The sequence below is a fragment of the Ixodes scapularis genome, unplaced genomic scaffold (genome assembly GCF_016920785.2).
Source record: "Ixodes scapularis isolate PalLabHiFi unplaced genomic scaffold, ASM1692078v2 PGA_scaffold11__112_contigs__length_91849675, whole genome shotgun sequence".
NCBI classification, from domain to species: domain Eukaryota; kingdom Metazoa; phylum Arthropoda; class Arachnida; order Ixodida; family Ixodidae; genus Ixodes; species Ixodes scapularis.
Genome location: NW_024609837.1, coordinates 10,865,692 through 10,880,006, shown reverse-complemented (window position 1 = coordinate 10,880,006; position 14,315 = coordinate 10,865,692). Strand labels below are relative to the sequence as shown.

The following is a 14,315-nucleotide window of genomic DNA, read 5'->3' as shown; positions in this document are numbered from 1 at the left end:
TTCTTACATATAGTTTAAAGGCATAAACATATCACTTTAAGGTGACGAAACAATTAAATTAGGCTTCCATTCTAGTGACAGGTGAACATAAAAGCAACCTAAAAAAAAAATCTGTTTTATTGAACTCAAGGAGCAAGAAGAAAAACAAGAGCTTACGCTGGATAACAAACACAAGCATGACACTCTGTCGTTTACAACTTTGTGCAAAAATACCAAATCCTGAAGATCTCTTCTTTCGGAAGGTGTGTCAACACCCATTTTGCTCAGCAGCCAGTCATAATAATAATAATTTACATTCGAGGTATATCGGTCATAGATTAAACGAATAAAGCGTCGGTAACTCTCGGTTCGCCTCTTGATATTGGTGTGGATAGCCAAAACACACGCGGCAATCAGTCTTCCACCAAGCGTTCCAACGACTACAATAATTGTTTTCTATCACGTGAATAGTGTTAATAAATGTCCAATACTATAGCACACCTTCAGCAAAGTCGGGCGCTCCTGTGGTGGCGTTAATTTCGGGAAGTATCGATGAAAAATATGTTTCAACTCTGAGCACATGCACGCGTCAAGAAGAGAACTAGACTTATTCAGAAATGTCATTGACTCTGGTGAGAGTTTGGGTAGTTATCTTGTGAGAACACTAAATATCTCAGCTATTTCTGGTTTACATTATGTTCGAGAACCGTGTTCCTCCGTGGAATAATATATAGCTATATAGTTCAATGATGCTTTGCCGTAATAAGCATATAAGAAGTAAAAAAAAAGCGCTGGTGTAAAAAACAACAAAAAAAAAACACTTGTTATTAACACTTAAGAGTAATTTATGACAGTGATCGCCTTTGCTTTTATGTCACAGTTAATTAAAACACTAGCATTATTCAAAGATCGAATTAAAAAAGTATTTCTTATGGTTTTTACGTTGAGGGAATTGCAGATAGATGTTAGATTTATTAGTTATAGAGACCTTGTGTATTTTAACGTTTGACATGCTTTTTTGTTCTATTCACTTGTACATATTGTACATATTGCCTTTGTACATATTGCCAGTTCTTAAAAAAAGTGTACTGTTCGATTAGTCCAAACTAAATAAGACTGAAATTAAATCGAATCGATTATTTTGTACGACAAAGCGGATTACAGTTTTAAGTTAAATATCTATGCATCTGTTCAATATTAAAAACAGGGGAAACGAAAAAAATAAACATTTTTTTTTTATTATTGTTAGTAATTATAATTTTGCTGTTATACTAAAGGGTGCTGGCAGAAATTATGGTGCAGTTGTTTGAGGTTATCTTTGATCTTCGCTATATCAAGAGCTCTCGTAATACATGAACAGGAGTAACTATCACATTCAGCACCATAAATACCATTCAAATTTACATATAATAATCATTCTAATATCGACGTATCGGTCAGTAATGCAAGGCTTTGGTTGGTTCGCATGTTATGGTTCAGAATATTGGGTTGTTATGACTAAACCATTGTATTTTCTAAATAATAATTTGACCTTCTAGCACTTACACAGAAGAAGAAAATCATTCGGCTCACGAGAAAAAACCTTCCCGAATAAATTGTTATCGTTCTTTTCCGTTGAGAGGCAACAACTTACGTAGCGTGACAACGTAAGTTTAGTTAACTCAGTTTATATTAGCATTCAACGTGTTTTTGTTTTTTTCTTGTTGTACACCTTCGAGCAATCTCTTCGGGGCTTAAAGGTATAGAGTAAATAAATAAATACCATCACCGTTGTATACGACTGAAATAATATTTTTAATGCGCGTTCGGCGTGTTATTATATGTAACGATATATCTCCAGATATAGAAGTTAAAGACTTTCAAACCACATGTGTGTGACGTTTTTAAATCCAAATGCCCTTTTAAGTTCCACACACACAAAAAGGAAAAGAAAAGGATTGTAAGACGGATCTTCTAGGTTCGATACGATCAGAATCCAGCATCCGGTTTCCAATGTTGCCAACTCCACAGATCGGGCCAAGCGATGAAAGGGCGCAAGACGTTCGACCTTTCCGGGACCTCAAGTAGACAATGACCCTTGTTTTGAGTTGGCGGCTACCGAAGAGACTTAAAGCCGCCTTGTCTGGCCTGCCGCATGTGTGTGTGTGCTCTTCTGAGAAAAGAAACAAACATTTTCTGCTATACAAAGGATTTAAGGAAGCGTGTTTGGTGAAATAAAAAAGATAATAAAAAAAATTCCTCTATGTTCAAAACACCAGAAGACACAAAATACAAACACACACCAGCGTTGTATTTGTATTCCGCGTTTTTTTTTACTCATTCAGAACGTTGAAGAAGTGTTTCCGCTAGCAGTGTGTGCTCTATTAAGAGCACCACACTGCGTATAATTGGGGTTCCGACGACTGCTTCTATTATTCTAGTCATCTTTGTTCAGAAAGATTCACGTGAGAGAAAACAACAACACGGAAGAAAATGTAAATTAATTTGTGGCAGCTCTAACACATACGGTTGTTGGTAATTATGATTGTTATGAACAAGGTAGCACAGCATAAAGCAGTAATATCATGCTATAAAAAGAAAACGCTAGGTAAATCATTTCGTATAGGAGACGGTCGTTTAAAAATTACACGTTGCCGGGTTCGGGCATTGATACTTCTAAAAATTTGAGGTAATAGAAGTGAATTTGTTTTATTAATATAAGAAAAGGCTAGAGATAATTTCAAACTAAACCGAACAAAACAAATAATAATACTAAATACAAGGCCCCCCTCCCCCCCCCCCAAAGAAAAAAAAGAAGAAAAATTATGTCTTCTAGATTATTTCTAGATTCATGTTTTTGTTGATACGCAGTACTTTTATATAAGATTTCATAAACAAAATCACCCTACTTATTGATATTTCTTTTGCACGTGATTAAATCAATTGAGAGTTCATCAAATATTATTTTTTATAGTTGTGATTAAGTTTGAGGTACGTTTGATGCTACCCATTGAGCAACTTGAACGCCAACAATAATGGCCGTGGATAGGACCGTGTTACTTCGAATGAATCAAATAGTTTGAAACGTTACTGTGGCGTTAACGCAATCGTTCTCGTGAAGGGTAAACATTGGCTCTACTCATACAAGAGGCTAGAAATTCTACAATGAATCGAATGAACGCTTCACGCTTATGTCTAACAGCCTCGAAGTTGGTATCGAGCTTTAAATGGCGTATTATAAGGGAACGCCGCTTAAAAGTGACTCACCACCAGCTACCGTGAACGGGCCGAGCGTTGATGCAGGCGAGCGCCAACCAGACCGCGAGCAAAGACCCCTGTCGACAGCCCATGCCGTCCCGTCCGACTCGGCACCACACCACGCCAACCACCGTCTCTTTTCCGTCGACGTCTCTACGTCAAGTCGCCGTCGTCGCCGTCAAAGTCGTCTTCACTTTGACGACTCGAAATTCACCGAACACATCCATCGTCGCGAGGTAACTCCCAGCGCACAGCAGCCCAACGGTGCCCCGTCGCGTCGTCTGCCACGCGCGGCTCGCGTTGCAGACGGCGATTTCTCCCACGGTCGTCTGCTATTCCGGCGTCGGCCAATGGGAGGGCGGGAGCGGCGGCGCTGCGGTCGCCGTTCCAGCCAATCGGCGAAGAGGCGCTCGGTTGGAGGGGTTACTTGAGCTTGCGCTACTCCTCTTAAAGGTGGGGTGTGGGTGGGGGCAGGGTGGGGGTGTTTAGGGGGTTTGCGTGTGTGTCCGTGAAGGTGTTAAAGGTGTACCCCCCCCCCCCCCCCCCCAAATAAAAATAAAATATTACAAAACGAACTTCTTCCGTGCCAGGTTGGTCTCACAAGTGATGAGGTTCCCTCGTGAGCACCACTCTGTTACAGGCAGACACCAACCCTTCATGGCGCAATAAAGTTTCTTTATATTTTTTTCTGTTTTCAATTTGATTAAATATGATGAATGATTATATTCGTGGTTTCTCACCCAGTCGTTCAACTGTACCTGAGACGAGATCCAGGTGCTTGAGGTTGTCTACTACAATGATTCGAACTTTTAGAAATACAAAGTATGCCGCAAGCGACCATAGTCACTTTTTTCCTTTTGGTGCTTCAGTGGAGTTACATTGATTGCTGGGATGAGCTTCACAGAATACATGCTACGCAAATTGTACGTAGCAGCGAATTAGCAAATAACTTAAATGTAAAAAATAAATTGGAACTGCAAAATATTTTTTTCTATGACACTTTTATTATTTATGTACGTTATACTCTACTTTATTATCTTCTTCAGACGTTCGAGAGTTTAACTTAAACACCCTCGTGGGTGTTTTCTATAAGTCCACAGGGCTTGAATATCATTGGATATCCAATTTACTATGAAACGTTCCAACGAATTGCGTCCGATTACTACAAAAAGCAACTTTAACCACGGTGTGTAGTTTCGTTCCTACCAATAATAAATCATTGCTAGTTTGCTACATGATCTGAAGATGAAGCAAGGAGAAAATTTCTACAATGTTGTTTTGTCAGGGTTTCGTCAGTAAGATTAGTTTTTAGGTTGTTCTTGTATACATCCATGTATTTGCTTTATTTATGATTTTATTAAAAATATATACATACTACGAAATATTAAGGTGATCTGCACTGCTGTGTTTAATGCTGTTTATTGAACAACAGCTTCAATAAAAACTAGATGGCTGCCTAAATCTTTCACGAAGCCATTTTGTTTACACAGAAAAACCCATGTCGTTAGGCAATTTATACAAAACTAGGTTGTAGCTTTACCTAAAACCAAGTCACCGTAAGAAACGATTTTCTAACGAAGAATGTAATAGAGACTCTTAAGAATGGTGACACCTTGAACTAGCAAGTAAACAGCTGTTTACTTGCTAGCTTGTTACAATGTATCTTTTGAGTACCCTAGGGTACTCAAAAGATACATTTGTAGCATGTGTGGGATTTTCGAGAACGCCTCTTAGTTTATATCTGGGAGTGCTGACTTGTACTGAACAATGCCAACAGATTCAGACCTGCAAGTTTACTTTATTGTTATTTAGACGTTCTGGTATTGCAACTATTTTAAAATTTGTCTGTATTAAAATGGATCCAGTTCAACCCTTTTAAGCTTAAAACCCCAGTTCCATGTTGCTTCCATATGCTACGAATCCGATACATGACAATTAATTTGAATTCCTTATTCTTTCAATCATCTTCTGCCCATACTTCTCAGTCCTTTATCACACAGAAAAGCTTTTTCGTGCCATGATTACATGCTATCTAGTTACCCAAGGGTTATTGTGGGTTCTAGTTAAACCGCATATGTTAATTTTGACGAGTAGTGACTAAACTTCTGAAGAAAAAGTAAAACAAAACATTTTCAAGATAGTTTTTTTTTTTGCATATTGAGATTTTGTTAACTAAGATTTACAATATAGTTTATCTCGACTAGCAGGGAAATAATATAACCTCTTTCGGATAAATAAACACTTGATAATACAAATCCAGTGCATTTGAAAATACGGAGTTGAAAAATAGTACAAGTTAATAAACGCAACTGTATTTTGTCACAAAAATAAATATAACACCCGTGAAAAAGCAACGACTTAAAAACACTGCTAACAGAAGCAATAAAAAAATGAGATTACATAGGTTTCGTCTTTTTTTTTAGATCGTCGTACTTCTCGTGCCATTAAGAAGTATCACGTATACATCCTGACGCATTCGAGTTGGTCCCTCTCTCTACCTGAGCGGGTGGGACAACCCCGGTGACGAAAGTGACGAAAATCGATGCTCAAGCAGCGTGACTCACTGAACGAGTGTCATTTTCCCCGGACCACAGACAGTCGTTTCATTGATGGTCGTTTCTGTCTCGCTCCGAGTCCGACATGAGGCCATTAGAAGGTAAACGGCTCTTACCGACACGTGACACCGGAACAATACGAACGAACGAACGACTGTAGTTCAAGTACGATGTGACTCTTTGAACCGGGAAGACTTAATGGCAATGATGATGATGATGACGATGATATTTATTTATTCATGCTTCAAGCGGTTCCTAAAAAGATTGCCGAGGCCTAAATTATAGAGGGGTGCGAAAAGGAAACCGAACCGTCGTTGTATACAGGGCAGAACATTAACAGAACACGGGGAGAACAATTACGTATAGATATGATGGGAAAGGTTGCTGAATTTCGTGAGGGGAGCTCAAAAGATACCAGAGGAGAAAAAAAAAAGGGGGGGGGGGCATTGTGTGCTGTTCATGTTAATTTATAATAAAAAAAAAATGCACGCTCTATATTTTTTTATATAGAAGGGCATACTATTATGGAATGCGGGTATCCCTTTCCTACCCTGCCTACACAAACCTTTGCAACTTTTTTCCAACAGAGATCTAGCGGTTTATACCAAGCCAACATATTTGTGTAGGTACACGATAGGAATTGAAACAGGTAGTTCATGATTTGCACCGCCAGAGCGTACGTGATGACAAACTTTGCCACCTGACACTACACTATCGTGAAGAAATGCTTTTAAATTACATTCATTTTGGGTTACATTTCGGAATATTGGATCCTGAAGATGACACTGATAGGGAAAACATCTTCAGGGTTCTCGAGTCTTCTGACGTTGAGTACAGCAGCAGTGATGATGACGATTTGGACTTGAATCTACAAATGCCTTGAAAAAAACAAACGAAAAAAACGAGCAAGTCGTTAAGGGTTTTTTTAACGTAGAAAATCTTGCCACCTTTATTGTCGTGTAGAAATATAAAAAAACATAAATGACGTTTTATGAAAAAAAAAAAAAGGACGTTCAGTGAAAAGCTTTGTCCACCTCCGACATGCGAAGAAGGGGACTACCCACTGATGTCACAACCCTTTGGGCTACTTTGCTTCATATTTTCAGAATTATATATATATATACTGGAAAGCTCTTGAAGGCAACTTCACTCAAGATAAAGCAATTATTTGGCATGCACATCATCACGTATTATGATGGGCATGCCATTTTTCTCAAATACAAACATACTGACAAAGGTAAGTTCAGTTTGAGCTAGTAAGCAGCGTGATGGCAAACGAAGAACTCGAGACGCTGAGTACATGTCTTTACTTCTTTGAGTCGAAGAAGCTACTTAAAATACCAGACTGTGGAAAGTTCAACCGATCAACGGTGGTATGAGAAGTTGGCATACAGACATGTTGCGAGAAATGAAACATTTACCTATACCTGACAAGCGAGAGAGACTTCTTCAAATCGTTTCAAACGCATCCGAGAGGCAGAATTGTCTGTGTTCTCCCTTTCACTTTTTTTTTTTATAATTGGTTAAAATTATACTGATAAAAGCTGAATCCACACGTTTTTGCCGGATTGTTTTAAGTTTCTAAGAGTCAAATTTTAATATTTGAACATTCAGATATAGTATCAAGGGAGTCAATAAACCGAAATACACAACAAAACGAATACATATCTACGATAATTTTTTTTTATTTTTCTGGGGCAGGAAAGAGAAAACGACCATCGCATTACTAAAAATGACTGCATTTACGGTTTCCGCGAAATCGACGCCCCCTAGTGACTGGAACACAAAGCTGTCACGGTAGGTTGGCCCACCAGCTCGGGTGATTGGATCGAATATTAACGGCCGCTGGCGGGGCCATACATGAAGTTGTGAGAGAAAGTTAGAGAACACGTGCTGAAAATCGCCGAACTTACACGTAGCAGTTGACATGATCACTAAATAATTCGCATTTGACACAAATGCAATTAAACACTCCTGAAAAAAACCAAAAATCTTTGCTTTAACAGGACTAAACGGTACAAGAGTCAAAAAGGCAAAATAATTTTGGAAATGTTTAGGGATGCAGGATGAGGCATAACAATACCATAACTTATAATTGTAATTGGCTCTGAATAGGTTTCCTCCCCCATCAAGATTTAGAAAACTGAATAGAAAAAGATAGCTTCACAAGGATTCAGAGAATGATTTGAAGTACGCCTTTCTAACGTAACCGGAACATACACACAAAGAAAGAAAAAGAAATATTTTTGTTTTGATGACGGTTTGGAGAGAAAGCCATATATTACAACAGCAATACAACAAGAACTTAATGCAATCTCTAATGTTGTGCCGAGGTCTCCCTTTGTTGCCACGACTGTAGAATAATAATTTGTTGTACCTTAGTTCACTTGCATTCACCCTTTAGCACGATGGTCCTCGTTCAGAAAGTCGGAGGCCGAGAGAGTAGTACGGCGGTTCGTCTTAGCTTAAATGGTCATAAACCATTTCTTTCTTGCTTTTGTGCAATTCACGAAGAATAAAAAAGCCTTAGAAGGTGACTTGAGGTGTTTATACACAAGAAAGAAAATATATAAGGTCTACTTTTTTTTAATTTTTACACTTTTTAAATAAGGTTTATCCTTCAACTTCTAACTAGGAAGAAAGGAGAGTTCAAGGAAGGCGTTCGAGCTTCGAGTACACATTTTGTTCTTGACATTCATAATGCCACGTAGAAATTAATTTTTTTTATTCTTTTGATGAATATTAACAAATTCATCACTATTAATTTACATGAAAGTAAAAAGAAAGTTAGTTTTTCCTCGTTTTTCACTTAAATAATTTAGAAACGTTTCCTTCGCATCTCTTGTTATGTCACCAGCATCATCTAATTATATTTTTTACACTTTATCAGGTAATAAGAATAAGTAAATCGAGAGCCAAGGTGACTGCGAGCACTCTTACAAACCAGAAGAGTGAGAATCACACGTTCGTATTCAAACCAACACAATCTTCTACCAAAAGAAAAAAGGGAAAAATAAATAAAAACAACGTCGAGTCACGTTTAACACCAAGTCTGCAATGGGTGCTGCTGCTGCTGTCGTTGATGTGTGGTCCCCCAAGCAGCTCTTTTAACGATCTCCTCCTCTCCCACGTCACTTCCTCCCCCTCTCCACTTCTCCGAATAAGGACCACTTCGTTGGTCTCTTCGCGTCTCCGCGAGTAGTCGAAAAGGAGACCTTATCGCTATCGTTTTTTTTTTCGTCTTCTTCCGTTCGAGATCGTTCTAAAGTACCTTTCCGAGACGAAAAAATAGAAGCGCATAACGCAAATAAAAATAAACTCGATGACACAAGTTTCAGTGAGACAAACTTGAGGAACGAGGGGCAAGTTACTAAGAGAGTAAAAAACATAAAAGGGGAGTAATTTTGTTTTGTTTTGTTCGTTGTTTACAGACATGATCCAGAGAGTTGGGTAAAGCTGAACGAAAAATCTACCACGGAGAGAGAGAGTCAACGAAAGAGGCGAGGTGGAGAAACGGGCTCAGATATGATCGCTAGAAACGTCACGTAGCTCTTCTAATCGTGGAACAAGTTGATTCTACACAAGGGTACATATGTACCTCCGACGGATGCGACCGGGACGCGATACACACCAAGGTCGAATTCTTGGAGTCCCCGCGAGAGCGGTTCTCCATCGCGCTCGGCGTTTCCAGTACGCGGAACGTATGTGACACTACGCGAAGTGTGTCACATTACACGGCGACTGCCGTGTTATGTAACAATTAAACGTCCCAGGTAAGGCGCTTGTCTTCTACTATAAGTGAAGACCGGTTTTTGCCGATACCTCTTGAAAGCGCAGACGGTTTGCAGACGTAAAGGGGGGATTTGGAGGGGGGGGGGGGGGGTAGAGTGGGGATGAATGAATTTGTTTTGTCTTGTTTTATGAGAGGTTGTTATATGTTGGCATGGCTGTTTGTTAAATAGCCTATTCTGTTTCGCGGGGTTTGGGATGATTGATATTATGAAGGAAGATGCTCGGTTAAGACAGATGTCTTCGTTCCGAGGTTCAAGGATTGGCTCGGCTACTTACTAAAGTTGACTCTAATCATTAAAATACTATGAATCAAAAGATTTTTTATACATTTCTGCTGAGTGATCAGAAACCTGCGACTGTCTAATGTGGCTGTAGTAGCTCATATTAGAGTTAATTATTAAAAAAAACAAAAAGATTATCGTGAGCAATTGCCTTTGGCTTGGAGAAATCTAAACCTCGTTCTTATTCTCCTTACATTAAAGACTACGTTTGACAATATTTATGGAATATGTCTTTTACGCCAAGTAAACGTACTAGCTGACACACAAATGCTGCGTGAGTACACTGCAAGTTATACGGAACCTTATGACTCTGCAATGCAGGATTTTTTCACTTTCATACCTCGGGTTCTATGTCATCATACGCCTGAGGCAGAAAAGAAATAAACCCACAATGAGAGAGACAGAAATGTCTTTCTCCGAACGTTTCGAACGCTTGTAGTACACTCAAACACAACGCCACCACGTTCCGAGTTAAGTGTATAACTACCAAGGTGTGTCCAAAAAATGGCCAAAGTGCAGGCGACCTGGTATAAGTTAAACATGATGACTAAAAAAAAAAAAAAGAAACCTTTAATCGAAAAACGAAAAAAAAAAATGAGTAGAAGAAAAGAAATAAACTGAACACGCAACCACGCAACTTCTCAATTGTGTGGTTGCTATTCCCTTCTCTTCTACTGAGGTTTTTTTTTTTTTTTTCTTTCGTTCTTTTTTTTTTTGATTACTGTTTTTGGTTTCAACCATTATGCTTAAAGTGTGTCCGTTTTGATCCTTTGGCCAATAAGCGTGGACATAAAAGTTCGCGCTCGTTAGACATTTATATAAGAGGTATTGGAAACGAGGTGAGCTTGGCTCTCATCGGTATAAGATTGGGCTACTAAGGCAGTGGCATAGCCAGGTTGGGGGTGGGAAGGGGGGAAGGGGAGGATCTCATGGGTTTTCACTCCCCCCCCCCCGCGAAATCCCAGCTCACTCTATAATATACACATGCATTTTGACCTACCTCTACCCCGCTCCGCACGCCAAGTCAAGGACATCCCAGCCATCTCAACCCCCCCCCCCCCCCTCCCCCGAAAAAAAATTACTGGCTACGCCACTGTACTAAGCCATATAATATTAGACGATCAAAACCATCTTAGCTAGAGGAAGCAATGAATACTATGAAGATATGTTTTGCTTCATCACCGCCTACGCAGCATATCACGATTGTAGCGTTCCGTTTCGTCTTGTCCGAGAGACGATACCAACGTCTTTACAACGTATACAGGGGTAATCTTCGAGCTTCCAACAAGACTTGCTGATCACGAAAGTACAAGATTCCTTAGAACGCTACCCGACCATTGAATAACTTTCTTTTTCTCGAAAAACGCCCCTGCAGACATAACTCGTTCCCATATCGCCTTTCCTCTTTTGTTTCTTTTCGTTTTGGGTAAGTCCACGTCGATCTGCATCTCAGGAACGGTGTACTGCTTCCCTGAATGTGTATCCACATACAGATGAAGCTAAGGCGCCTATATTTATACATCTCGGACTCGCTCAGACTCAAAACGGGCAACGGCAGACGGATTTTTGTTTTTTTTATAATTGTTTGTTAGTTTGTTTGTCTTAAGTAGAGATAGTGCGCAGAAGGAACAGCTGGTGGCTGCGTACAACGCCCAGTAAGCCCCCCCCCCCCCCCCCCCCCCCTTACCACTGATTCAGGAAGACGACAAGAGGACAAAAATTGCCATACCGTGGGCGTACTGGTCTTCGAATTCGATAAACCGGCGACGCAGGTAAAACACACATATACTCCGTTTCAAGTTGCGATGAACCGCAGCGAATGCCATGGACGTTTACAAGCCGCCGCGCTTCGAGAGCTAGTCTGGCCACCGTGGACGGCAAACGCTTTGTTTGTGCGCCAGTGTGGAAGCCACGGGTCATACGCCTTAGCAACGCTTGACTACCAGACGAACTACCCACACCAGCAGCAAGATGGCGGCGCCCGCGGGCCGTACTTGCAGACGTCTCCCACGCGGCGTTGCTCACCTCCGGGAGGCCACGTGACCCTCGGACGGAACGCGGAGAGCAAGTCGTCTGCTTCTTTTGCAGGGGTTGTGGTGACGTCAGAAAAACGCCAAGCTCTGATTGGCTCTGATTGAAGGATCAAAGCAATCTGCCTTTAGGTGTACCCACTATTTTTCATTCAGAACCAATCAGAGGTCGGCTTTCTGACGTCCCCACAACCCCAGCAAAAGAAGCAGACGAACTTTCGCTCCGCAATGGATTGGCTCCGAATCGGCTCTTAACGTCTGCTACGGTCCATCGTAAGAAGAAATAGCGTAAAAGGAAGAGCTTCAAGTAGGGGTGGGCTACCGGGTCCGTGCCCCGTCGCCGATGATACATTTCTGCTAAAATGTCGCGAGCGCTGTCCCTGTAGCTCGGCCCACCAGTCTTATCGGGACCATTATCGAGTGCTCTGTGTACTTCTCTGTCCACTTTCTTTTCTTATACTTGGCGGGTGTGTTCTCTTTTTTTTTTTTTTTATCGCGGCGACTCGGATTATGCGGGCTACCCTGTGTGGGTTTGCTGTGTACGCATATGTGTGTGCGTGCTTGGGTAGAGTGTGAGATACGCGTCTAGGTTAATTCAGACCTTGAGGCTCTGAAACGTTGAGCAGCGACACCTATCAGAAGAAGCTTGCACCCGCGGTGCGTCATTGAGTCAATGGGGAGGTTGACCTTTCGCTAAGTGTCGTGGGGTAACAAGTAAATGAGTAAAACCTTGTCGAGCATCAGCTTGCTTCTTTAGTGGATGGTGTAACGCGTTGGTGTTTGTTTCTTTTATTTTCCGCTTGCGTAAGCTGAAGGAAAGGAGAGCGGTGGAAATACAAACCTAATTTGGTGTTCGTGTACATCCTGCAGTGTTGGTTCCGAGCAGGGATGGGCAGTATTTGAAATACAAATTTGAAATACGTGTTTAAAATACTTTGCGTATTTTGTATTTCGTATTTAATTACTTATTGAGGAATGGATTTGTCAACTGCATTTAAATACTCAAAGGCCGACGACCAGACTCGAGATTCTGCAAGGCAGAAGATCGTCCTCACCCTGGGGGAGGAGGCAACAGGCAACGGTGGACAGGGTAGAAAGGGGGAGAGGAGGAAGCGAGGAAAAAGTGGAAAGAGCGAACTGGTCGTCGGCCTTTAAAATTGAGCATTCCAAATACATTATTGTCGTTTTGGTTGGGCCATTTGATTGTTTAAACACGGGGAATTAATGACATGCTGCGTGAAAAGGCTTTCAACTCGGCGTTTTATATTATTCTTGCACTGAATGGATTACTTTTCCTTATGCTGCTTCCGCCTATGACGTTGTGATAAACCAATTTCATCTTTAGAGCTGGAACATTCTTTCTAAGCACTGATAGTTTATACTCCACTCATTATTTGGGCATGGCCTTTTCTACCTGGGTTAAATTTAAGTCTAAGACGTCCGTCTTTGAGAACAACGTGTATTAAAAAAGAAAAAAAAAGTAATTGAAGTTTATCAAACACGCTCGTTCTATTTTTATCTTGAATGTAAGTACTTTTCTAAGAAGTGTGACTGGATCTGTAGTTAAACACATTTGTCGAAGTATTTTGTATTTGCATTTTAAATACATTTATAGAAATATTTTGCCCATCCCTGGTTCCGAGATACCGGAGTCAACTACGGGCGTAGGCTGCTCTGCTTCTCCACGTTTTTGTATATTATCAGCTGGTGCGAAAGTGTCGAAGTGTCTGGGTTGCTTGCGTCCAATCTCCGCCTTGTCTCGTCCTGACTTAAAGTGGAAAGGGGTTCTCAAGCTGAACTTTCTTATGGTCCAAGAGATCACGTGTTGAAACGCCTGCGACATAAATACGAGGATACTGAAGCACACACTTGAATTCTTCGAGCAAGACTCGCGCGAATCGCAACTTTCCAGCTATAGACGCTTTCAGGCAGCTGTGCATGGGCGCCGCCATAACTGACCTTCAGTTTTTGTTCCCTAGTATTCCGTTCGCTCCACTTCATCATTACAACAGCAAGACCGGTTATTGCCATTTTAAGTGTTACTGTGTCCTTCTCCCCAGCATAGGCCCTTCTGGAGACTCGTCAAGGCCCGCTTCAGTGGCTCGGCATCTCGGTAAGACAAGAGAAGGTCGGCTATGGCGGCTCAACCTGGCGCGCGCTGAAAGCGTCTATAACTTTGACGTATTGTTTATTTTGCTGGTTTTGTGACTTGGGGTCTTTGGCGCTCATTGTTGATAAAAGTTGTAAGTTTTGTTTTTAACAGTTTATCTTGGAGTAATGTTATTATGCCATCTTGTTGCTCAAAATTAATATTGTCGTCGGTGATCTGAAGCTTCGTCTGAATTCAGAGAAAACGCTTTTTCGTCCGCCAAATTGTAAAAAAAAAACAAAAACAAGAAAACAACAGTCTGCGACAAAAAAATACAATGTCGCTCGAGCTC

The 14,315-nt window shown here is 40.9% G+C and overlaps 1 protein-coding gene across 1 annotated transcript in view; it reads right to left on the bottom strand.

The window, feature by feature from the left end:
* LOC121834992 (protein Wnt-4-like) overlaps nucleotides 1-3,547 on the bottom strand; it is a 116,099-nt gene extending 112,552 nt beyond the window's left edge. Inside the window, exon 1 of the mRNA XM_042288819.1 lies at nucleotides 3,226-3,547. Coding sequence (XP_042144753.1) covers nucleotides 3,226-3,308 — 83 coding nt within the window. The 5' untranslated portion in view covers nucleotides 3,309-3,547. The remainder of the gene's footprint in view (nucleotides 1-3,225) is intronic.
* Nucleotides 3,548-14,315: the final 10,768 nt, after the last annotated feature.